Here is a 26,465-nt window from a genome sequence, read left to right as displayed (position 1 = left end):
GGGAACAGAAGAGGAAAATGTTTGAAGTAAAACACTTCACCTAATTTCCTGGTGAGACAGGGCTAGCTGGGCAGTTAGTAATGGCCCGAGGCCATTACTATGAGCACCTCCAGACATGCATGCCATCACATGAATGAGCTCTTGGGGAGGGATCTGCCACAAGGGTTTGGTTGGGCTGGCTCATTGGAGGGTTTGTCCAGATCAGGCAAAGTCGAGGAGGTGAACCTGTCTTTCACAGACCTCAGCCATAGTGCCCTTGAAAATAAGGACAATTGACATTTCATCTTGCAGTGCTAAAGCCAGTCATCTGTATATCTATTTGATACACAAAATACAGAAGCATCAAGTGAACATGACCTACTCTCAGCGTGCTGATGACTAACTCAAAGAATAAGCACGGTTTGAAATCCTCAGTTCTTCTCTTCAGAAATTAACAGGAGCAGTAGCTTCCCTCCTCTGTCCCTTGAGCATCTCAGGTTCTAGCTAAAAAAAAAAATAGGACAGTTTGTACCCTTTAAGCTAATTTTTGTCTCAAAGCAACCTCTTTCTAGAAGAGCAAGCGTAGCTCCTGTATTTTCTTAGCCCACGCTCTTAAAGAAACCTAGATGAAAAATACTAAAGCTATTTCTAGTTATTAGTTACTTTTCACTGGCTGAAAAAGACACTGCTATAAATACTGTGTTAATACTCTAAACGCTGTGAGGTTTGCACAAGAAAAACTTGGCAGAAAAAAAAATAAGCAGCAAATTCTGCACATTAAAAAAGAGAAAGAGTTTTGCTGTTTCCTGGCAGATGCTAGATGCACATTGCTGGAAAGGTAATTAGCAGCATTTTCCAGCAGCCCTCCTGCCAGAGTAACAATGATGTTAATAACCATTTAGGAGAGTGTTTGGGAATGAAAATACAACAAAGCAGCACAAACCCAGCCTTTTGTGCTTTGAATGCCTGTGCTGCTTTCACTCTCCAGCCTCTCAGAGAGTGAGGTAATTCGGTTATTTGCACAGTAAGGAGGCAAAAAGAAATAAGGGCTTAGTCACATAGTCTGAGCCAGTGTTTTTGCAAAAGCACTCAATGCCCAGGAGCAGAGCCAGGTTTTTCAAAGGAGCTGGTCTCGCAGCCACGCTTTCAGAGCCTCAGAGCCGCAGCCACGCTTTCAGAGCCTCAGAGCCGTCGGGCATGTCTGCGGCTCATCGGCAGTGGGGATGCAGCCAGTGCCTGAGACACCTTTCATCTGCCTGGGCTGGACAACCAGCAGCTGTCAAGGCTCTCAGAGGCTCTGCAGCTGATCTCCAGCATCGCCAGCTCCCTGCCTGCCTGCTGTTGCTGCAGACAGTCTCCAGACTGCCCACAGACACCCATGTGCAGGTGGGAGCTGCATGGCCAGCTGCCAGTGGGGTAGCTCTCCTATCCCCTGGTACACCGCTACCGCACACCCTGGAAGGCAGCAGGGCTGGATTGGCAGGTGGGCTGTCTAAAGACAAACCTGTCCTGATGGCCACTTTATGGCACTGCATAATCTTGCGTGTGGAAGTGTTGACTAGCTGCAGAAGGGCTGCACATAAAGGCTTTGGCTGCCCTGGCTGCATTTGAGCTACCCAGAGTGTGTGTTCTCCAGTGAGTGCCACGTGCCCTCAGCAGTGATGCTGTAGTGTGGGAAGGAGCTTTCACCCAGCCTGAGAAAGAAAACCACCAGCTGGACAAAGAGTGTTTATGTATATGAGAAAGACATACACAGCAATGACTATGTAGACCTCAGGTACCTTGAAGTGTCATAGAATGGTAGGAGTTGGAAGGGACCTTTAGAGATCATCCAGTCCAACCCCCAAGCAGAAGCAGGTCCCACCTAGATCAGGTCACACAGGAACGTGTCCAGGCATGTCTTAAAGACCTCCAAGGAAAGAGATTCCACACCCTCCCTGGGCAGCCTGTGCCAGGGCTCCCTCACCCTCACAGTGAAATAGTTTTGTCTTATATTTAAATGGAACTTTTTGTGTTCCAGCTTCATCCCATTACCCCTTGTCCTGTTGCTAGATACCATCGAAAAAAGAGATGTCCCAACCTTCTGACACCCACCATTTAGATATTTGTAAATATTAATAAGATCCCCCCTCAGTCTCCTCCAGACTAAACAGCCCCAGTTCCCGCAGCCTTTCCTCATATGAAAGATGTTCCATTCCCCTGATCATCTTGGTGGCCCTGCACTGGACTCTCTCCAGTAGTTCCCTGTCCCTCTTGAGCTGAGGAACCCAGAACTGGACACAGGACTCCAGATGAGGCCTCACCAGGGCAGAGTAGAGGGGGAGCAGAACCTCCCTTGACCTGCTGCCCACACTTCTTGATGCCCCCAGGATGCCATTGGCCTTCTTGGCCAGGAGGGCACATTGCTGGCTCATGTTAAGTTTATTATCAACCAGGACTCCCAGGTCTCTCTCTGCAGAGCTGCTCTCCAGCAGGTCAATCTCCAGCCAGTACTGGTGTGTGGGGTTGTTCCTCCCCAGATGCAGGTCTCTGCACTTGTCCTTGTTGAACCTCATGAGGTTCCTCTCTGCCCAAAGCTCCTACTGCCCTGCACAAGGAACCATAGTACAACCGCTGTCAGCACTGAAATATTTGCTTGGACACTTCCAATATCTCAGAAATTACTCTTTGTTACACTGGGACTTCTGGAAGTCCAGACAGCTTTGTCTCAGAGCTAGCACAAATATTTAAAAGATTCCAAGTGTTTGATTAGTTTTGATGGCTTGTGTGGCTTAGATTTAGCCATGTGCTTAAATGTTTGCATGTTTGAGTCCTTGGTTGTGTTTCTTCTGTGAAGTTGAATTAATCATAGAATGGTAGGATTGGAAGGGACCTTAGAGATCATCTAATCCAACCCCCTGCAGAAGCAGGTCAACCTAGACCAGGTCCCAAAGAACATGTCCAGGTGGGTCTGGAAGACCTCCAAGGAAGGAGCCTCCACAACTCCTCTGGGCAGCCTGTGCCAGGGCTCCGTCACCTGAACAGTGAAATAGTTTTGTCTTATGTTTAAGTGGAACTTTTTGTGCTCCAGCTTCATTCCATCACCCCTTGTCCTGTTGCTAGCTACAATAGAGAAAAAAAAAGGATGCTCCAACGTTGTGACATCCACCATTTAGCTATCAGTAAATGTTAAAAAGATCTTCCCCAGTCTCCTCTTTTCTAGACTAATCAGCCCCAGTTCTTGCAGCCTTTCCTCGTAGGAAAGGTGTTATTAGTTAGTTACAGAGTGGTCTGGGGACATTTTTCGCCCTGGAAATCTTGACTCTAGCCTGGAGGCAGGTTCTTTACTACAGCATTTAATGTTTTTGCTGTGCACCATAGGCAAAAAAAGTGTTGCTGAGTAAAGTGTTGGTTGGCCTTGCTGTCTTTCAAGAGAAGAGAAAAAATAGGGAAAAAAAAAAGCAGCAGGCTAATTTCATTCCTTACCTAGGAGGCTCCAGAAGAAAGTTACTGCCCTCTTCCATTAATTAAAAGCCTTGTTTAATGAGCTGTCAACTACAATGACCAGCTTTGCTTCACTGTCAGCTTTCAGAAGCCTGCAGGATGTGCTCTCAGGTTTCCAAAGCAAACACATGACAATTACTATGCAGAGGACAACTGTGCTAGTGGAGTGGTGTATTGCAGGAAGAGTTTTGAACACCAAACTTAATAATGTTCTTGCTCTTTTCCAGTGTCAAGCCTTATGTATCTGATGTCCTATCAGACAGAGCTTCATATGTGTCTATCATTTTAGTTGTTTCAGGAAAGAAAAAGTTGCTTGGCTTTCCAAATATTTGATAAGTTAGGAAACGGACTCTCTAAATTTGGTGTAGTCAGACTGGGAAGGTGTTTTTCCCAATAGAATGAGTCTCCTGTTGGGGGTGATGGATCTACTCACAAATCCAAGGAGAGGAGTCACTTGTTGGGTCTGAGTGATGAGTGCACTAAAAGTTAGGTGGCAATCTTTTCCCTTGGAAGGAGGGGATAACTACATTGGACTTTTCTGTTTTGCCTTGTGGGAGACACACATTGCTTGAAATGTTACATCTGAAATATTCCACCTGACAGCTGAAATGCTACATCTAGATTAATGTGCGAGACAAGATGTATAGTGCAGCCTGAGATGAAAGCAGCCAGGCAGTGTAGCAGGGCGAGGAGGGACTTCTGGATGCCACACTGATGTCTGAGAGGTCCTGGCTGCAATTCTTTGCTTCTTCAAGGCTGGACTTTTGTGGTGTTTGTATCTTAGGACAAGTGGTAAGGAGAACAGCAGTATTGAAGGATTATATTACCAACAAAGTACTCACTAAACCAAAAGGAGAGAGAAGCTCTGTAGGGATCATTCCCACTGAACAGGACTGAAACTCTTTCTCCCAAAGAATTTAACAGTTTTGCTCACAGGTCCTTGTATAGATGGAAGCTGAGGGGTCAAAATAAGCACTGCTACAGCTTGGGCAACCGTATGTGCATCCTGTGCCAGATGTGCCTTGGCTTATGAGCAGGGTGAACAATGCAGGGTGATGTCTTCTAGCACCCCAAGTCACTTAAGCAGTGAAGGCCAGATTCCTGTTTAGGCACCAAAAAGTGCAAAGTGTTCCCCCTTCCTCAGCAGCTCACCAGTGAGAGCCCTGAGACGTCAGATCTGTTTCCCTCCTCTAGATAAAGGCACTCAAGCCCTCCTCCCAGGATGGCCTGACTGCTGGGATGTGTTATTCTGGGAAGGCAGGAGTGACACCATCAGCTCCTCTCTTGATAAAGCCCTTCCAGATCTCATCAGACCATTGCATTACACCTGAAAGACCACGAGCATTTATGTGACTCCAGCCCTTTGTCATTAGGGTGAGGGACCTGTATTTCAAGTGTCATTTCATGGTGAATTTGGAGCTATCAACAGTATCTTAGGGTTTAGATGACAGCAAGGCAGCTTTGCTGAAATGGAGCTTGGATAGTTTAGATAAAAGGTGGGATATAGGCACACAGCATGGTCTGTGACTCTGCCTCCAGCACTGTGATGGCAATGTGAGGTAGGTAGCTCTGTGCCTCAGGTACTGGTAGTGTAGGGCTAATTGAGAGAGGGAAGTACTTAAACTTGGACCCAAGAGATGAGTTCCCCAGTGAAGATGTTGGCCTAGATACCTCTGGGATTTAGGAGCACCAACATTTTTAACTGAAGTCTCAGACATTGGCTCCACCCTGGGTGCGGCTTCTCTATTCTGCCCCATGTGTGGACACCTTTAATTGAGCCAGGTGTTTGCTCCTCGAAACAAGGTTTTGCTCCACCGACTGGCTCTGTTGGCATTGGTTTGAGGGATTTTCATGCTTATTGCTTCCGTTTGGTTCACATCTGCTTGGTGGGAACATCAAAAGGCTTTCTGGGCCTCTTGGGAAAACTAGATGAGATCAGAGAGTCAGGCTTCTCTGCAAAAGGGCACGTGATTTGATCACGATGCCTTTAGAATCTGTGGTGTGAAGAACATGAATCTTGGATTGATCTAGTAGTGGATATCTCTGAAATGAAGTTTAATGAGTTTTTCCACGAAGCAAGTGTCCATCTCACGTTGGCATTGGCTCAGGAGTTGTACCAGAGCTGCTGGAGCAAGAAGGTCACAAGCCCTGTGTGGCCGTGTGCAGAGAGGTCAGCACTGTTGAGGTGACTCACCTGAGTTTTCTCCTTTGAATGAACAGGGAGAGCTTGCCTTGCTTGTCACTGGGGAGTTTTGTGATTCTGTGGATATCTGGGAATAGAAACCAGGATCTGAACCTTAGATGTTGCTGCTGATTCTGTAACAACCAGCTTTGGATATCTGCACTTGCACGTCATCTGCTCTGCACTCAGCTCCAGTACATGGACAGCCTTGTTATAAAATGCTTAATGTAACACTGTTCTTTAAAAAAACACAATCTCTGTAAAACCCCTCATCTTTCAGAAGTGGAGCTGTGATTTTCCACAGGTCGGAGGAAACGTGTTTTCCTCTGCAGTCCATGGAAGCTAGTTTTTCAGTGTCTTTGGATTTCAGACTCCATATCTACCTGCTGAGGGCAATCAGGTAGAGAAGGCATTTTTGGGGTTTTTTTTTTCAAAGAATAAAATATGCTGGGATCCCTACCATTTCCTGCAGGTCCTTGGAGTCTAGGCCCAGCATTTCAGGTAAGGTATAGTTAATGCTGTCTGTTCTTTGTCTTTGAAACTCTGTCTAGGATTTTCAAATAAGGCCAAAAAACCCCTAAGCACAAAGGTAAAGGCTTCATAAAGAAACATTGTCATGTCTGCCCTGTCAAGGGTGTTAGGAAACAGCATACACAGCTGGAGCAGCCTGGAAGAACTCCAGTGTATGCTGGTATTCCACAATACAGGATTCATTCTGGAATGAAGTCTGGGAAGTCTGGCCATCTAAATTTCACGTCAAACTGGTGGCATTCCTAAATAATGCTCTTGTTGTATAGTAGAGCATAATGTCCTAAAATGTCTTGATCTTGGAGTCGTATCTCCAAAGGGGCTGTTTAGCTTGTAAAATACTTAAAGGTGGATTTCTGTCAGTAGGTCCCAGGAGAATTTGCAGTGCTATAGAGCTATATCACTATCACTGCATACTTTCATTGTGTTTTGCATCTCCCCCAACTGTACATCATTGTCCCAATTTAAGGGAAAGCAAGAAAGTTTCAAGTCAGAGAAAGCAGGTAGTGACACTCCTTAAAACCCTACACAGGGATAACCTCTTTCTGTGTAATGAAGCTGCACTGAGCTTGGCGTTGCTTTGCTTTGTCCATGCAGATAGTTGCAGCAATAATGGCAATCACAGGAATCGTAATGATGGCCTATGCAGATGGTTTCCAGGGCGATTCCATCATCGGGGTGGCATACGCCGTGGGATCAGCCTCTACATCTGCGTTATACAAGGTAGGTCATAACTGTTCATTAGTATTCTTATATTCTTTAACATGGGATTGTAAAAATGCACAAGTATAAAGCGAATCACCGGGAATGTTTTATTTGATTCATCCCTCCTGCATCATTCATACCATGACCAGGCAATGTCACAATGTCAGGAAATCTACACTGAGGGTAGTTACTTGTTAGCTGCCAAATATTGAGAAGGATTTGGCGGTATGAGCCTTTAATGAAGTCTCCTTTACTCTGCGCTGAGGAGCTCAGGATCCTGTTTCAATCATTTCCTGCCACTGCAGTTTATGGACACTGTTTTGAAGGGAAGAGGCTTGCCACCTTGCTGTCCTGTCCTGCACCACAGCTCTCCCATGTATTCTGTACTTGTGCTGGGCTTGGAGCCTTTGTGCATGCCTGGTGCAGGCAATGCAATAGACACACACAGAGCTTTGCCCCCTGCTTTAAAGTAGTGGCTGCTCTTGAAGGTGGAGGGATGGAGAAGGCAGGGATGTGTCTGCGTTAGAAACAGGTTGGGCTCAATGTGGCTGTATTTATTGCCAGCTCAGGGATGGTGAAGAATGTGTAAAGAAAAGTTTGGAGTTGGTTGTATTGGGATAAAAAGTTGCCTCCCAGGACTAGGCTTTGGTTATCTCACTAACAGATTTGTTGTGATCATTCACAAGTCACTTGAAGTGCATTAATTTAGGCTTGTGCAGGACAAATCCTCCTCGAGGCTTGGGCTACCTGTGAATCTGAAGCAAGTTCCTCCAGACAAGGCTTCCTCTCACAGGAGATTTATGAAGACACCAAAATCCTAACACTGCCAAGTACAGCCCAAAGCCCATTAACTGTCATTGTATGAATGGCATTGTCTTTGGGTTCTTAGTTACACTGACTCCTTGTGGCATTTTTTGTGTATCTTTGTTGAATGGACTCAACCATCTGCACTGTAATAATACAGTATCCCCCGCTCTGCTAAAATGCAGGAAAGCACAGAAGCTGGAGCAAAGCTACCCTTGCAGGATGCTTCTGTAGTAAAGGGCCAGGTTGTGGCACACCATCAGGCACAACACCAGGGTTGTCCTGTGGAGGGCTCTGTGCAGGAGAAGTTTGCTTCCCAAGACAGGCATGAAGCTAACAACTCTCTTTTCTCCTCTCCTTTGCAGGTTTTGTTCAAAATGTTTCTTGGAAGTGCAAACTTTGGAGAAGCAGCTCATTTTGTTTCTACCCTAGGTTTCTTCAATTTAATTTTCATCTCTGTCACCCCAATCATACTGTATTTTACAAAAGTGGAGTACTGGTCTCCCTTCTCTGCTGTGCCATGGGGTTACCTGTGTGGCGTAGCTGGCCTCTGCTTAGGTATGTGCTAAAAAGTTTTGCTCGTCTTTTTTTTTTGGGCTCTTCTTCTCTCTCCCAACACAAAATCCGGCTCAGTCACACAATTCCCCCCACTTCAGCAGTAGAGCTCTCTCACAGATTAAATCTGATTCCAGTGCAAACAAGTATTCCTCAATTTCTGTTTTCCACAATAAGCCTTAATACTAATATTAATAGCAGGGAAGAAACATGAAGCAGTCCTACAAATTGCCCACTGTTCATCTTTGCGTTCCTACTGCAGTTTCACTGGTATTCACCTGTCTCTGGCACAGCTTGATTGCTCTAAATCCAATTTCAAAGGGCTGCATATACTCAGTCAGTTGCTGATATGTTCTGTGGGGTGTGTGTGCACTGACATGGGGACTCACAGTGCTGGGGCCCCTTTCCGGGGGTGCTGAAGGGCTCTGAGCAGAGCTTGCACAGCTTTCCTTCTGTGGCCTTCACCTCCCCTCTGCTCTTCTACAACACACCCTTATTCAGAGCCACAGTTGCTGTCCTCTTGCCAGGCAGAATGTCTGTTGGATTCAGCCCAGGGGTGTTTTAATTCCCAGATATAACACTACCATTTCCTGTAGTAAAGTCTCTGTTATTTCCTAATTGAAGAGGTTTTTGCTTCTACTACATTAAATGGAAACAAAGAGAGTGTCATTGCCCCGTACTTAGGCCATCCACACAGATGTCCTGAGACACAGGACCGTAGAGTCAATCATTTCAGTTGGAAAAGGCTTTTAAGATTGCAGAATCACAGAAGGGTGGGAGTTGGAAGGGACCTTTAGAGCTCATCCAGTCCAACCTCACTGCTAAAGCAGGTTCACCCTGACTAGGTTGCACAGGAACATGTCCAGATGTGTTTTGAAAACCTCATCTTCTTCCTCGTGAACTTCCTGTGTTCCAGCCTGTGCTCATTACCCCTTGTCTGGTCACTGGGTGCTACAGAAAAAAGACTCACCCCATCCTCTCAACACCCACCCTTTGAGTATTTGTAAATGTTGATAAGGTCTCCTTGCAATCTTCTCCAGGGTGAACAGCCCTAGATCTCGCAGCCTTTTCTTGTAAGAGATCATCGAGTCCACCCACTGACCTCACCCTGCCCAGCCCACCACTAACCCACAGCCCTCAGCACCTCAGCTCCATGGCTTTGCAATAGCTCCAGGGATGGGGACTCCCCCAGCTGCCTGGGCAGCCTGGCACAGGGGCTGACAGCCCTCTCAGGGAAGAAGTTCTACTAAGGGAAAATGTCCTACTAAGACAAGGACAACACAGCCACAGCCAAGAGGGAAAGCCAGGACCACAGTTCATGCTGGTAGGAGGAGAAATGATGGCTGATGGCAGCAAAATGAGGGTGCTGGTATCTGATTAAAGCTTGGACAAATCTGTGGAATAGGAGCATAACAGCCTTCACATTACGATTGGTGAAAGGATGGACAGCCCTCCCTCTTCCCCCATGCAGAACTTCCCCTCGTTTCACAGATATAAAAAAGTAAAAAATCAGTCACTTTGCAGCAACTGCAATGCTGTGGTGTGCATAGTGGGCATGTGGCACGCTTGTAGGCTTAAGGTTGAGGAGGAGTCTCACTCTAGTGCTTTTTCCCCATAATCATGCAATTATTTTCTCTGTTTTCCCCTAGCTTTCAACATTCTGGTTAACGTTGGCGTAGTGCTTACATACCCCATTCTGATCTCTATTGGCACAGTGCTCAGTGTCCCTGGAAATGCAGGTACAAGTACCATGGTGGTTGGTGGAAAAATAAGCACACAGGCATCCAGAGAGCAGAATCTAGTCAAAATCTGTGGTGTGTGTTTCAAAAGCAGTTCTATTTCCTTCAGCTTCCACGGATGCTTCTGGTGATGGTGGGTGTTTCAGTTCATAGAATCCCAGAATCCCAGCATCATGGGGGTTGGAAGGGCCCTGCAGAGCTCATCCAGCCCAACCCCCTGCTAAAGCAGGTTCTCCTCGATCAGGAGGCACAGGAACATGTCCAGGCAGGTTTGGAAACCTCCTGAGAAGGAGCCTCCACACCCTCCCTGGGCAGCCTGGGACAGAGCTCCCTCATCTTAACAGCAAAGATTTTCCTTGTGTTTAATTGGAACTTTCTGTGTTCCTGCTTCTGTCCGTTACCCCTAGTTCTGTTGCTGGACACTACAATAAAAAGTGTCAGTCCATCCTCCTGCCCTTTAGGTACTTATATGTGTTAATGAGGGGAGCCCTCAGTCTTCTCCAGACTAAACAGCCCCAGTTCCTGCAGCCTTTCCTCATAAGAAAAATGCTCCAGTCCCCTTATCACCTTGGTGGCCCTGTGCTGGACTCTCTCTAGAAGTTCTCTGTCCCTCATGAGCTGAGGAGCCCAGAACTGGAAGTTGGTGAAAACCTTTTTTTCCAGTCTTGCCTCCTTTCTGAGCCATGGTGGTCTCAGCATGCTGCTGGTGAGGTCTAGCACTGTGCTGGTGGCTGCCATGCAGCAGGGGCAGGGGGCACATGTGGAAGGGTACTTTAGAGTCCTGTCTTGTTCAGTAGCCTCTATCTCTGCTCTTCCAGTCTCTTCCACTCTCTTAGCCTCACCACTCCTGGTATCTGAGCATGTTTTCAAAGAAGCATCTATTTTTAGGGGAATGCAGGCCAGAGCCTGCTGAAGGGCTCAGATGTGCTCTTGTTGCTGGTCGTGGAGTTGGAAGCATGGCCCTGGAGGCATTGACTCCAGCTTTCTGAGCTGTATGCTGCTCTCTCTGGTCCATGCAGCCCAAGAAAGTATTATGCTGACCCGAGCTGCTATAGTTACCATAAAGCACCTTCCCTCTCAGAGCAGAAAAGGAAACCTTGAGCCTTGAGACTGGTCCTACAAGGCTTCTTCAGAGCCTGCATGAAAGTGGTGAGGAGACAGGGAGCTTCCAATACCATGCTCTCAGGTCAACGCTGCTCTCTGACCTCAAGGAGCTGGTTACTCCAGAGGACTCAGAGCGACGTGGCCGCTGTCCTGGCAGAGTGCAGCAGGCAGGTTACAGAGGTGTGTTGGGCCAGTCTGGTGCTGGAGATGATCCTGCTGCAGTTTTGACATTGTTGTTTCTTCTTCACAGCTGTGGATCTGCTGAAGCACAAAATGATCTTCAGTGTGGTGAGGTTGGGAGCCACCATCATCATTTGCATTGGGTTTCTGCTGATGCTGCTCCCTGAGGAATGGGATGAAATAACCCTGAGGTTCATCAACAGCTTGAAGGAGAAGAAAAGCGAGGATCACACTGACGACATCACAGACTCCAGTGTACACACGAGAAGCAGAAGTAGAGCTAATGGGACGGTGTCCATACCACTAGCTTAGGGCTGGTGGATTTCAACTGCACGCAGATGTATATTCTGTGAATATAGCTTAAATTTCCTCACTACTTGTATGCTTAGAAACAACATTTACTCTGAACTGGAGATGAACTGTAAGATGAGAGAAATACATCTATAATAAATGTTTACATTTATACACTTACTGATGAAGGGGTGTAAATACAATAAAAGGTTTTGTAACAAAAGTCATTTGTTTGTCTTGCTGACCTGGTGGGTTTAAAATATAAGTCAAGTCTACATCATTAATCTGCCTTTGCTGACAGAAGTAGAGCCACTAGGTACAAGCCAAGATACAAATCTAGGTTATTTCCAGCTCAGTCTCAAAACTGAACATGTTGACTTTCTTTCTGTGCAGTGACATTTCAGTGAGGCAGTAGTTTTGGAAAGCCATTTCAAACCTCTCCCTGCAGTTTTGGGATTTTGTTTCTGGAAGAGGCCGATGCTCACGTTGATGTTGGGAATTATTATCAGAGTAAATATTCTGTGACTTGCAAAACGTTGATTCTTTGTTCAGTTACGTTATTGTGAAATATGTGGTGGAAGCTACTTTGCACCGAGCTTGGCCACACTACAGGGCTGTCAGCAAGGACAAGGGCTGGAAGACAGAAGTCTGTTGCTGGATGTAGGAGATCAGCATGCTTACATGAGCTGCTGCCAATTAAAACAGTTCAAACTACTTTTGCTAGTGTGTCCATTTGTAGGATCTCTACATACCCAGTGTTGGAGCCGGTGTTGATCACGCTCCAGGACTGCTGCTGGCTTCACACCTTGTCCCTGCCTTTGCTCATTTATAGGCATCACTGTTGTACTTGGGACCCAAAATTGGATTAGGTATTGCAGATGTAATCTCCTTGGAGTGCTGAGGAAAAGATGGCAGCTGCTTCCCTTGATCTGATTGTGCTTCTGTTGATACAGCCCAGGCAGCTGTTAGTTGCCATTGCTGCCAGGTGTCTGATGGCATCTCTACCCCTAGGACTTCCTGGTCCTTTGACTGGGGGCACAGGTCTACTGCAGTCACAGCCTGCACCCTGGCAAGAAATAGTTGGATCCCAGGTGTGGGACTCGAAGCTTCTTTCTGATTTACAAGCAGTTCCTTGTTGGCTTGTCCCTCTGACTGGCAGAGATGCCCCCGAGTGTTATTAACTGCTCCCTTCAGCTTTATTCACAAAGTAAAGAGGGTTGCACTCATCCCCTCTTAGAGGTCACTAATTGATATGCCAGATATCAATTGCTGTCTGTCAGACCAAAGGGTAAGCAGTCAGTAAACCACTTCCTTCTATTGTTTGAAATCTAAATGTGGAGAATTTTTATTTCTCTTGGTAGAGAGCCTTGAAAGTGGTCCCATAGCTTGTAACTCTTGGGCAGGGCCAGGCAAAAGGGCAGATGAAGAGAAAAAACAAGGTGGGGAGGGGAGCCAAGGAAGAGACAAAGACAGCAGAGGAGGAGAGGAAGAGAAGATGAGAAGAAAATATGAGAAGACAAGACATAGAGACAAAAGGAGAAGAAGAGACGAGGAGACAGAAAGAGGAGAAGAGGTGTGAAAAATAAAGCAATCCTTTTTTTAAAATTAAAAATAATAGTAAAAATTAATGAAGAAAAATTAAGAACATTTAATAAAACAGAGAAGAATAGAAAATAAAATGATATCAGGATTATTTTAGGATGTGGTAAGAACAGTGATGAAATAAGACAAAAGAAAGAAAAAGCGATGGGGCTTAGGGATAGAAGGGGGAAACATTAAAAAAAACTTGGCCAGGGCTCAGGGAGGAAGCAAGGGAGTTTCTTTATCTATTAGGCTTTGGTCATGCATTTTCACACGAGGCCAGACACCTGCTTTCATGGCCACAACAGCTGCCTTGGAACAAAAACTACGACAGAGACTGCAAAGTTGCCAGGGATTGCCAGCCTCAGCCCAAAGTCCTGATCCATCATGCACTGTGCTCAAGATGTTGATCCACCAGGAATCCTATCAGGGTCTGGCACCAGTTTAGGGGCAGAGAGCTGGGTAAAGCAGAGAGAACTGCTCTGCTGCTAGGGGCCAGGGAAAATACAGAGCAATTATTTTAGGCTTCAAGAATTGCTATGGTTACTGTGCACCTACACATACTTTCACCTTCTTCCCTCAATAGCCTGGTGTATATACACATGCACACCTGTATATCTAGATACCAGAAGATATTTCCCCATAAAAAACACAAAATACCCTCTTCGCTCCTTGACCTCATTCCTTTCTTTTTCCCGCACCTCTCAGATCCTTTCTCCTCCAAGCCTTGACTCTACCTGACCTGGCAATCATCGTTTTCCCCTACACAAGAGTTACCATACTATAACTAAAGCTGCAGAAATATCTTTATAATTTGCTGCAGAAGAGGAAAGGAAACACAGCCAATGTACCCTGCTGCACAAGGTTAGGGTTGCTCTTTCATGTTTTTAAAGGTGACACAAAGCCCTCCACATGCATTTTCTGTGCTGCTGCTCTTCTGCGCTGATACTTTTATACAATACAAATCCAGGGTAAGGCTCAGGTCTGGAGGAGTCCCCCTCACACTCACAGTGCTAACCTAGAGCTGCATTACCAGGGCTGTATGTCTCTTTCATAAATCAGGTTGTTTATAACCCAAACCAAGAGAAACACATTTCTTTCTCTGCTCCACCTGAGTTTTCATCATCTCCCACACCATCCCCAGTCAGCTAGCCAATGCCTTCCACCTTCTCATCACTTACCTGCTCACCATTGAGGATGCAAAGCTGCCAGTGTTTGACTGAGGCTGGGGCCTCTCTCCTTCCTTACATACCCCCAGAGGGCCAGGGAGGGACACCAAAAGAACCTTTTGGGATGTCTCAGAGCTGCAGCTTTTGGCTTCTTTTCTGCTTGGCTCAGGGCAGAGGCTTCCAAAACCAAGAGCAAACAGGGCTCAGAGAAATAAAATCATGCAGGAAAGGGGGAACAACTTGACTACTCGCCTCCAAACACAGAGGCAGGAGGATGTTCTTAGGAAAAGCACGCAGGTCCTGGAAACAGCTCCAACCCCTCTCCCTCCTGCTCTCATTTAGCAGGACTTTCAACTAGCAATTAAGGCCAAATGTGCCTACCTCTGAGATTCCCCCTAAGAGAGCTCAGCTGTCCAGGGCACATCAGCAGCCTAATTAGGAGTCCTCAGTGGTTAGGGATAAATGGGCAAACACAGGGCTTGGCTGGTCTTGCTCTGGCTGGCTGGGTATGCCTTTGTAGCTCTCCTGGAAATACTGGGTCATCCCTGCACTGGGTGCATCTTGGAACAGCCCTGGGTTACACCAGCACCCAGCTGCTCTTTAGCTGCCTGTCATCTTCCTTTCCATGGTGCTGTATAAGCCCTTGCAATTAAAAGCCTTGCCTTTAATTCTCACCTCCCTGTGCTGCTTTGAGAGCCCTGTGTTCCTGCCCTAGAGCATATTCACTCTCCAAAAATTGGGTGACAACCCTTCTACAAATGTCATGCAACAGCAAACCCACTGCAGCAGGAGTGCTTTGCTCAAGCCTTCCTTGCTCCGATTAAGATCTTTTTAATGTAATAAAAAACAGAAGAGCCACCAGTGTCAGTTAAAGCCCTTTCGCTCTGGCAAACGCTAGTGACTTCAGAGAGCACAGCACACATCAACCAGTGAATAATATGTCCCTGGATGGGACACATCCATCCTTTGGTGTGAGAACAATGCAGTAGCACCTGGAAAGAGCCTGACCTCATTTTACAATCTCCTACCAATGTGTAATCTTTTGTCATTGGTATTATTTCCATTATGGCTGTATTTATGTGTTCTTAAAACACTGATAATACTTATTTGCAGAAAAATGAAACTCTTTAATCCTACCCCATGCCTCTGCCATTGCTGTTAGGGAGTGTAAACTGCACCAGAAAAAGCCCCTTTTCCTGCAGGAATAACCTTCTCAAGGACTTTTAGAGGATTTCAGTCAGAGAGTATTTACAGAGAAAAATCCCAGGAGGTTCACAGGGACAAAAGAAAAGAGTCACTCTTCCAGCTTGCAACACAACTTTAGCCAAAAATCCTGAAACTTGTCTCCCGGGTCAGTGGCAGTGCGAGGAGAGGACTGATGCAATGGTTTATTCGCCCTCGGCTACTCTGCGCTGGCTGCCTCCGTGGCACCCAGGAGTGATGTAGGAGAGGCACAGGCCGGCTCGCTGTTTGTGTGTCACATACTGTCATCTAGTGACGTTTGGTTTTTAAGTTACAGAGTCGGTTTTATGGGGGTTTTGGATGCCGTGGGACATTGGCGTTCCGGGCTGACAGGGAATTCTCCCTTTACATGATGCTGCTGATTTGTTTTTTCTCCTGTGTTTTCATGTTGATTTACAGGATGCTTCAAAATTACAGCTCTGCTTTGGCAGCAGTTCAGTGCAGACAGTCAGAGACACATCACCATTTCTACGACACTAGTTCATAATCAAGGAGTTAATGATGTGCCACATAAAGTGTAAGTCAGGTCTGACTGATGAAGTCCTTGATGATGTTCCCTTTAACTTTTACAGAAGCTGTACTGAGCTCCCATCCTAGAAGGGAACATGTGCAACGTCAAACATGAAATGACCTAGTATTGTCTAGTTGTATGGGATGATTCTAACAGGCAACTTAGCTCCTGAAGATGTAAATCCATGCTTAGAGCAGTCTGTGAAACAAGTCTCTGCTCACTTCCATTAGCCACCAGGAAAGGCACTTTGTATGATGATGCATAGTTTTGCAGGGAAAGGTCTTAGGCCAACGTAAATGAGACTGGTTAGGCAGAGGGAAAAGTACTCTGGGCCTCAGGTAACTGGGATCTGACCTTGAAATACGTGCTAGGAGATTTTCTATTAAATTAATTTTCCCGTGGAAAAGGACCTGGGAGTGTTAATTGACAGCAGCTGAACGTGAGCCAGCAGTGTGCTCCGGTGGCCAAGAAGGCCAATGGCATCTGGGCTTGTATCAGCAACAGTGTGATCAGCAGGACCAGGGCAGAGATTGTCCCCCTATACCGGGCCCTGGTGAGGCTGCAGCTCGAGTGTGTTCACTCAGATGAAGGCTGTGTTGGGCCTCTCACTGCCAGAGGGACACTGAGGGGCTGGAGCGTGTCCAGAGCCGGGCAGCGGAGCTGGGGAAGGGGCTGGAGCACAAGTGTGATGGGGAACAGCTGAGGGCCATGGGTTAGTGGTGGGCTGGGCCGGGTGAGGGGAGGGCTTGGACTCCAGGAGCTTAAAGGGCTTTTCCAACCAAAACAATTCCACAATTCTATGAAATTGTTATATCTCTCCATGTTTCTGCTTTGACGTGAAGAAAGCCAATCTGAGGTTGGCTTTCACTCTGGTCTCAGTGGGAGCCTTGTTGAGGCTCAAAGAGAAATATCTACCTTTGATTGTAATGTAGGAGAGTTGTCTAGATTTGTCCACTCCCAAAGCACCTAAAGTGATGTTCATATCAGGTTTTATGACTGTTCAGAACAATCAGTGCTGAGTACTATAAATATTGGACTTGCAGAGGCTTGAACTCGCCAGTCCTCCACAAGTAATCACTCCTGCAAAGCCCTGGAGTCAGCAAGCAATGGCTGCAAGCCCAAAACCAAATGTGAGTGCATGGGGCGAGGGCAGTGCCTGGGTAATTGCTGGCTGCAGGCTCTCGTGGTTCAGGCACCCCAAAGAGCAGAAGTTGCTGTCTTACACCAGCTATGCTCCTGTCCCCGCCTGGGCCCAAGAACTGGCTGAAACACTGGTGTCTACGTGCGAGGATGCAAAATACAGGGAATGTTTCTGAATCGCCATTCTAGCAGTTCCCTGGATGAGGTGGGCCTGCTGAGCCAGGACCTTAAATGTTTTTTAGGTTAAAGATTTGACAGCCACTTCTTTAAATGGCTGACTTGAACACCTATGGTGCGCAGTGGGCAAGGAGAAGACTGCAAGTACTGTGTGCCATAAATACCCCCTCCAACCCCAAATGTGCAGAAGTTCCCTTCAGATCATGAGATTACCTTCAACTCAAAGTGGTAACACCTTGGGGGAGCAGAATACATTGTTTCAATGAAGATTTTTTTTCCCCATCATGCCCTGGAGCTGTGAGAGAAACCGCAAGCACTATGGAAATCTCTGCTCACTGCCTCTGTCTAGGGAGTACCTGAGGAATCGGGTGTTGGTTTGGGAGCTGGTGCCCATTCCTTTCTCTTTCAGACAGTGCAGGTGTATTTATTTACATCTTTTAATACCTCGTGGGCTCCAGAGATGAGGGTCAAAGCCTGAGACAGCACTTATGTAAGCTGCAGATGCTGGATTTGACCTGCAGGCACCAAGAGGTAATGCCGAGATGGATTTGGGGAGAGGCTGGGGCTTCCCCTCTCAGGAAGGGGTTTATTCATCTCTGGCGTCTCTCCCACAGACCAGGAGGTTTAAAGCCTGATGCTGGGAAGGTCAAATGGGAGCTTTCCCAGTGGCTCAGGCAAAGGAGAGGTGAGGACCATGCCCAGGGTCTCTGTGATCAGAAACTATTGGTTTTTACATCATTTTGCTTTCATTTGGCCACGGCCCATGGAGAAACCAAAAATCTCTGTCCAGGTCATGTTCTGTCATGTATTGAGTTTGGCACATACCATTTTCCCAGTTTAAACTACTTGACTGTGTAACTGTTTTCAGTGCCAGCTCCCTATTGCTGTGCCACATTGAGCTGTTAAAGCGCGTTCACTCCTCTGCTGCTTGTGTTGATGCCTTGTTTGCAAACGCAGGCAAAGCGTAATCGCCCCAGGGAGGCAAAAATCAATAAACAAAAAAATCAAGGAATTCAGCCCAAAGAATGTCCTCGATGGTCTCCAGAGATGTGATAGTGCTGGAAGCCGAGACCTCATCCCTGCTGAACACAATCAGCATTTTCACGGAGACGACTGTGGTGAGTAAAGTAATTTTCCAAGGAGATGTAAAACTTACCAGCCTCTTAAATGTCATTAGAGGAGATTCCCTATGGAAGCTGCTTCCACTGCTCCATCTCCTGCAGAGACAAGGTGCAAGTTCAAGTGACTTGGTGGGTAGAAGACTGGGAAATGTCTTTGTAAGGCAAAACACTGGCATGCCTCAGAAGAGGGATGTACGTCTTTGGGCTGCTTCTCTGCATCTAAACAGCTCAGAGTAGATGGGAATTAAGAACCATGGACTAAATACAGGGAGTTAAAAGCAAACTCCTCGGGGCCAGGCTCCTGCAGGAGCAGGTTCTCGACAGCAGAAGACTCTCAGCATGTCCTCAAGTTCCCTGTACAGCAAACTGTGAGGACAGAGAGTGTCCCTGGGGTCCCGCATCCTTGGAGAGTTGGGGGTACATCAGGCAAAAGCATCTCAGGAGATTGGCGTATGGACTGTTGAACATACATGGGCTGGGGCAAACCTCTGAAGCTTCATGAACATGATCACAGAATCATACAATGCTAGGGTTGGAAGGGACCCTTAGAGATCATCTAGTCCAACTCCTCTGCAGAAGCAGATCCCACCTAGATCGGGTCACATAGGAACGTGTCCAGCTGGGTCTTAAAGATCTCCAAGGAAAGTGATTCCACACCCTCCCTGGGCAGCCTGTGCCAGGGCTCCCTCACCCTCACAGTGAAATAGTTTTGTCTTATATTTAAATGGACCTTTTTGTGTTCCAGCTTCATCCCATTGCCCCTTGTCCTGTTGCTAGCTACAATAGAGAAAAGGGATGTCCCGACCTCCTGACACCCACCATTTAGATATTCGTAAATATTGATGAGATCCCCACTCAGTCTCCTCTTCTCCAGACTGAACAGCCCCAGTTCTTGCAGCCTTTCCTCGTAGGAAAGGTGTTATTAATTAGTTACAGAGTGGTCTGGGGACATTTTTCGCCCTGGAAATCTTGACTCTAGCCTGGAGGCAGGTTCTTTACTACAGCATCTCATGTTTTTGCTGTGCACCATAGGTGAAAAAAATGTTGCTTTCTCCAGGTGGGAGCAGGAATCTGTGGTTCTACAGGGAGCCATGGACAAGGGATGTGTTCTGGGACACCTCCATCACAGGCTCTGAGGAGTGGGAAAAGGAAGAGAAGATTTAGTGCAAACCTATGTTTGTGAGAATCAAGACAGAGTTTCTCTCTTTGATGACTTCTTTGATAGGGATTTCTAGCATGGCTTGGGGTGAGAGGAATGTGTTGAGGAAACAAGCTCCAGCTTTGGTAAGGCTGAAACCCCCCTTCTCTCCTGCCCCAGACCCAGGAATCCATGTACCTTCTTCAGTATCAGCCTCCAGTTTTCTAGATTATCTTCTGAAAAAGCTAGCTTTCATTCACTTGTTTTCTCTATTCAGGGTTCAGCTCTCGGCAATGAGTGGCAGAAACCGAGGGATCTCCAGCATCTCCTGCAAGCACATACACTACTGGTTCTGGTCAAGGCTGCTGCATCCACTGAGAATTTGTACAAGATGCCCTGTTGCAACCTTTTTCAAGTTTATTGAAAAAATGGTTATAGGAAAGGTACCAGATTCATTAGAGATCCACGTAGTTTCCATCTTTCCCAAACTGTGTTTCTTTCCTAAAATTCCCTGCTTTTCCTCATAAGATCATTCATCATGTGAGAGAGAACTTCACCCAGTTCTGCTGTTTGCTATCTGATTGTCTTTCTAGGTCCATAAAGGCTGTTGTAGTCAAGCTGCATCATCTTTGTGGGACACAGGAAGTTATTCAAGCACATGTATAAAATGACTTCCTGTGATTTCAGTTACAAGTCTTATTCCAAAGTGACAAGCTGGATATGGGGTGGACTGGTGATACTCAAGAGAGGGAGAAAGGCTACCACCAGTCCTGGCCCTGGGTAAAAAAGAGATCTGCCTCATTCCCAGTATCAGTTTTACCTCCATTTGAAGTTGCAGACCTGCCAAAGACTTTTCCTCATACCTCCCGCTTGTCTCCCTAGGCAGCTTTTCTCTCAATCTCTCTAAAACCTACCCAAGGGTAAAACATCACTAAATCAGCTTGTTGGCACAGGGTGGGGACTCCAGGAGTAAGGAATGTGACTATCATCACAGCAACTCTCTTTTCCTTCAGCTGAAAACCTTATCCTCTTATTTTTCAAGTCAGAACACCCAGAATAACTAGATCTGGAGTCAGTTCTCAGTTATCCAGTACAGGGCAGAGCTTGGGTAGCTCAGGACAGATGAGGTGTGTCCTGCACCACAGTCTCAAACCTGTGCTACCTCCACAAAGCTGTTCTGGATGTGCTTCCAGTATATTCTCAGCTTCCTGGACTATATAGCCATAAAAAGGGCGAGAGATATACTTGTATGCATATTTAGAGGAATTAGACACTCATGGTTAATTCAGTTTCAATGGTGTTTGTCTCTCTCAAGCTTTATTGAAAACTCCAGACAGAGCAGGAGCTGGAAATCACAGCCAAAGTCCCAAAACAAAGCTGGAGCCTCCCGCACAACCCAGCACTGGGCTTCTCTGTCCTGATTTCATCTATTTTTGACATCCTTAAATGTATAGTCCAATAAAGCATGTCTTCTGCATGCTTCATGGAGAAAACTGCTCTTTGGAGAAAGACCACACACCATGTGTGATTTCATTGAAAAGCCAAGAAAACAAACCTCAACACAGAGAAGGAGGAAGAAGAGGAATTATTTTAAAGATAAAGAACTGCTCATTGCTAGTACATTTACAGCCAGCTATGGACAGGAGGAAACTAGCCACTCAACTTATCTGAGCACACACAGCTTCAATCCAAGTAACGCACCAGAGAAACCAGTGTCTCTGTTTCAGCAGAGCCCCTCGCCTTGACCCCCGTGTGCCCCCAGGGAGGAGAGCCTGGAGCACGACAGCATGGCAGTGGGGTCGGTTTTAAAGGATAACAATAGCGAAATGTGTGTGGAGTTTGATTTTTGTGGTGTGGAGCAATGCAGAGTCAGAAAAGGAAAAGCCAAGAGGGAAGGTTTCAGAGCAGAGAAGTAGAGTGAAATTTGTCTGACCTAATAATACTTTCTTTCATTGTCTCAAATACACCCTTGTTAATTGTGCTGAGGTACAATGGAATGTTTATTTTTTTGACTGTAATGTTTAATGTAAGTATTAAGGTAAGCTTTCGTCTCCAGGCCCCTTCAGTACCGCCGCCACGAGTGCCTTCAGCCCGCCCCTGTGGCACGTTGCCGCCCCTCTGCCCAGCACAGCTATTCCCTGCCCGTGCTCGCGCTCGCCCTGCGCCAGCCGCCCGCGCCGCTCGTGGCCGCTCGCGCCCCCTGGCGGCCGCTTGAATCCGCCGCAGCTGCTGCGGCTCCGCCTCCCGGAAACGCCGCCTCCCGGAAACGCCGTCCCCCGGCGAGAGCAGGCGGCGGCTGGCGGCGGGCGCGGCTTGTCCTGCGCGGCCCGTGCTGCGGGAGCGGCCGCGTTCCGTCAGAGTGCCGCTCGGCAGAACAGAAAAAGAGGCAAAAAAATCGCCAGGCAGAACAAAAATGAACAAAAAAATGGCCGAGTGTGCCGCCGATTGCAGGAGGGAGGCCGAGGCGGCCGGGAGGCGCGGGGCCTGCGCCAGGCCTGCCTGCGGCTGGTTGTGGGTGTCGCGGCAGAGCCCGGCCCCGGGGCCCACGTTCCTGCCGCGGTCCCCCTCCTCACGCTGCCTGCGCACTCACCGCAGATGGTGAATTTGCAGGGCTGAGAAGGGAAAGGAAAGTGCTCTGACTCACACGAGTAAGAAACATTTGTGTTTGCTGTAGCCAGTTTTGCAGTCATTTTAAAAAGCAGAATTGTCCTGGAAATACCAGGGTGCACACATCATCTCCAAATGTCAGACTTTCAATATCAACAAGTAAGCCCTTTATGTTGTATCTTTTCTTCCTAAAACATCCTAAAATTGTGTATAAAAGTCTGTCATTGCAGAAAGTTCAGGCGGAGGAAAGACAGAAAAAAGGAAGGATCAAATAGAAGACTGGTGGCATCAGGAACCTGTTGTTCTTGAGCAGCTTGTCAAAAATCTCTCTCAACTGCCAGACCAGCTCTTCTTCCTTCTGCTTCTTGTGCTGCAACGTGAACTCATTCAGCCGAGTCACACAGCTGTGGTTTCGTGATGAGGAGGAACACAATAATGGGCAGAAGCCTATGAGATGCATGGCCTGCAGGAGAAGGGACAGAAGGGGTTCAGTGGAGTGGCAGGGAGGGAGCTCTCAGAGGGGAAATCGGGGCCAAGAGTCAGGTTGGAGAGAGGCTGAGGCATGCAAGAGGCACAAGGCCTGCGCCAGCCCTGCCAGCGGCTGGGCCCTCGGTGCCAGGGCAGAGCATGTCAACCTCTCTTCTGTGCACTCCCTATCTACATCTTTTCTGGACGTACCCTAATGCTGGCTTCCACAGGCCTATCAGTCCTGCACCACCAGCAGCACCACAAGAAATGGGTGAGGAATGTGCCACAAAGCCAGAGCAGCCAGTCCAGCAACACACCAAAGAGCAGGGCTGCCCAGCCTCTCTGCTCCTGGACCGCTGGCAAGGCAATGCCCTGTGGCAAGATGTATGACCCCTGGCACACACACTGCGGCTCCACCATCAACTGAGTCAATTTCTAGAGCAGCTGCATCTACTCCTTCTGCACCGGCACGAGTGTTTCTGCATCTTACCCTTCATTGACTGGCTGTGGTGCCATGATGAGGAGTGACACAACAGTGGTGAAGAAGTGCATGAGCTTCACGGTCTGCAGGAGGAGGGAGAGAATGGGTTCAGTGGGGTGGCAGGGAGGCAGCTGTCAGAGGGTAAAACAGGGCCTGGAGCGGGGTCAGATTGGACAGGGGCTGAGGCAGGAAGGAGGCAAAAGGTCTGCGCCAGGCCTGCCAGGGACTGGGCCCTGGGTGTCCCTGTGCCTGAAGAACTGCACCTCTGCCCAGCACAGCTCTCTGACCATGTTCTGTGGCAGGGAACCCTGGCTTCTGGCTCCTCGAAGCCGAGGAAGGCACAAAGTCACCCTGCTGCTGCCGCCAAAACATTATATCACTCTGGAGGGCACTATGGAAAGTGTTTGTCCTCCAGAGCTTGCAGGAGCGCCAGGGGGCCCACACAGTTTGAAGGCTTCCAAAATGTTGCTCTACAAACCCACAACATGCTCCTCCTTCCTCAGGGAGGGAGATCTTCTCACATTCCTCCCCTGTTCCAGCATAGGGTCCCTCCCAGGCAAGAAGGTCCTTTGCAAAGCTCTCTGAAATGAGTCCTTCCAAGCGGCTGCAGCTCCTCACAAGCTCCTCCACCGAGAGACTCCATCTGAAATCAGCGCCTGTTCAGAATGTGGCTCCATCACGGGCTTCCCACACAGTCACGGCCTTCTTGGGTCCCGCGTGTGCTGCGGCAGCTTTTCTGCCAAATGCTCCCTGCCTCTGCGCAGCCCAGCAGCCAGTAGCCTGTGCCCGCGTTCCCCACAAAGGGATGCACGGCTGCTCACAGTCCCAGTGTTTTTTCCATAAGACATTTATTCAACTATTTGCTCAACCAACCAACTATGTACAGGGTCAAGCTATGAAAGGAAACGGGCTCTCTCAAGGAGGGAAAGTGGTCACTGTTCGGGGTGCTAACAGGAGTCTCTCCTTTTAGGCTCCTTTCCGGGGCTCTGTCAGCTTCATTGGGTCCCGCTCCGCTGGTATGATGTTCGGCTCATGACCAACACGCACCAGCTCCTCCATCAGCTCAGCCAATTTCTGGAGGAGCTGCTGCTGCTCCTTTAGCACCAGCAGCTGCTGTATCAGTTCAGCCAATTTCTGGAGCAGCTGCTGCTGCTCCTTGTGCACCAACTCACGTCTTTCAGCATCTTGCTCTTCGTTGACTGGCTGTGGTGCCATGAAGAGGATTAAGAGAAGAATGAGGAGAAAGCGTTTCAGATTCATGGTCTGTAGAATAAGGGAGAGAAGGGGTTGAGCTGGGTGACAGGCAGCTGGTAGCGGGGAAAGCAGGGCCAGGAGCAGGTTGAGGGTGGAAGCGGCAGAGGAATGCGGGAAGCAAAAGGGCTGCGCCAAGCCTGCCAGCAGCTGGGCCCTGGGTGTCCCTGTTCCCGAAGAACTGCACCTCTGCCCAGCACAGCTCTCTGGCCAAGTCCTGGGGCTCGGAACACTGGCCTCTTCCTTCTCGAAGCTCAGGAAAGTGCCAAGTCACCCTGCGGCTCCCAAAAAAAATGTCTCACTCCAGAGGTCGCTATGAGACCTTTTTGTCCTGCAGAGCTTGCAGGAACGTCAGGGAGCCCACACAGTTTGAAGGCTTCCAAAATGTTGCTCTACAAAGCAACAACACATTCCTCCTTCGTCACAGAGGGAAGTCGCCTCCCATTCCTCCTCTGTTCCAGCATAGTGTCCCTGCCAGGTGAGGCTGTCCTTTGCAAACCTGTCTGAAATGAGTCCTTCCCACGGGCTATTCAAAAAGTGTTCCGACGAGAGACTCCGTCTGTGATCAGCACCTGTTCAGCACATGGCTCCATGACGGGATTTCCCTGGAGCCTTCTTGGGTCCCGTGTGTGCTGTAGCAGCTCTTCTGCCAAATACTCCCTGCCTCTGGGCAGCCCGGCAGGCAGCAGCCTGTACCCGCCTTGCCCACAAAGGGATGCACGGATGCTCACAGTCCCAGCTTTGTTCCATATGACATTTATTCAACTATTTGCTCAACCAACCAACTATGCACAGGGTCAAACTCTGAAAGGAAATGGGCTCTCTCGAGGAGGGAAAGTGGTCACTGTTCGGGGTGCTAACAGTAGTCTCTCCCTTTAGGCTCCTTTCCGGGACCCTGTCAGCTTCATTGGGTCCCGATCCGCTGGTATGATGTTCGGCTCATGACCAACATGCACCAGCTCCTCCATCAGCTCAGCCAATTTCTGGAGCAGCTGCTGCTGCTCCTTGTGCACCATCAGCTGTCTTTCGGCATCTTGCTCTTCATTGACTGGCTGTGGTGCCATGAAGAGGATTAACAGAGCAGTGATGAAGAAGTGAATGAGCTTCATGGTCTGCAGGTGGAGAGAGAAGGGGTTGAGTGGTGTGGGAGGGAAGGAGCTGGCAGCAGGGAAAACAGGGCCAGGAGCAGGTTCAGGGTGGAGAGGGGCCGAGGTAGGTTGGAGGCACAAGGCCTACGCCAGGCCTGGCAGCGGCTGGGCCCTGTGTGCCGCGGCAGAGCACAGCCCCGGGCCCCACGTTCCTGCCCCGGTCCCCCTCCTCCTGCTGCATGCGCACTCACCGCTGTCGCAGCGTGTACTGGGCCCGTGCTGCCTGCGGGGCACTTTTATAGCCGCCCCACGTTGACATGGCCCCTTAGGTCACAGACACGGCGGCGCCTCACGGCAACGGTCGCCAGGCACGTGCCGCCCTCGTCCCCCGCCAGCTCAGGGGCCCACAGCTGCCCAGGTCGCCAGAGCTCCAATACCCACAAAGGACTGACCCTTCCTGATGTCTACTCAGTGCAGGCAGAGATTGACAAAGTGGGCAACCACGAGAGCCACAAAGTGGGCAACCGTGCTGTTCCATGTGGAAACTACAGCACCGAGGAGGAAAGTCCTAACGAGAGTGACGAGTCCCCTGGTATATCCAGAAGGAAATTTGGTATTAAAAGAGGAGGATGAGGCTGAGGTGCTTGATGCCTTCTTTGGCTCAGTCTTTAGTAACAGGAGCATTTCCACTGGGGAAAGTCAGCCCCTATTACCAAGAGACAGGGGCCAGGATCAAAATGTGCCCCCTGCAACTCAGGAGGAGATAGATGGTCAGTGACCTGCTGCTCCACACTGATGTGCACAAATCTCTGGGGTCAGATGGAGTACATCCAAGAGTGCTGAGGGAACTGGCAGCGTGCTCAGTTCTGCAGCTCCACGGGCAGCGTTGTCGCGTTCAAAGGACACAGAGTGGTTTAGCAGAAAATAAGCCCCTTTGTGTT

General features: G+C 48.3%; 1 protein-coding gene and 1 pseudogene across 3 annotated transcripts in view; both read left to right on the top strand.

Moving 5' to 3' along the window:
- Window positions 1–11,571, top strand: part of SLC35F4 (solute carrier family 35 member F4) — a 125,465-nt gene extending 113,894 nt beyond the window's left edge. For all 3 annotated transcript variants that reach the window (XM_061998413.1, XM_061998412.1, XM_061998414.1), the window contains exons 5-8: window positions 6,770–6,895; window positions 8,047–8,239; window positions 9,886–9,975; window positions 11,330–11,571. In XM_061998413.1, the coding sequence (XP_061854397.1) occupies window positions 6,770–6,895; window positions 8,047–8,239; window positions 9,886–9,975; window positions 11,330–11,571 (651 nt within the window). The remainder of the gene's footprint in view (window positions 1–6,769; window positions 6,896–8,046; window positions 8,240–9,885; window positions 9,976–11,329) is intronic.
- Window positions 11,572–16,349: 4,778 nt separating this feature from the next.
- LOC133625675 (uncharacterized) lies at window positions 16,350–19,726 on the top strand (annotated as a pseudogene).
- The last annotated feature ends 6,739 nt before the right edge of the window (window positions 19,727–26,465 follow it).

This window comes from Colius striatus, chromosome 6, assembly GCF_028858725.1.
Source record: "Colius striatus isolate bColStr4 chromosome 6, bColStr4.1.hap1, whole genome shotgun sequence".
Lineage (NCBI taxonomy): Eukaryota > Metazoa > Chordata > Aves > Coliiformes > Coliidae > Colius > Colius striatus.
The sequence above is the reverse complement of the archived record's forward strand: the minus strand, read 5'-3'. Positions and strand labels throughout refer to the sequence as shown.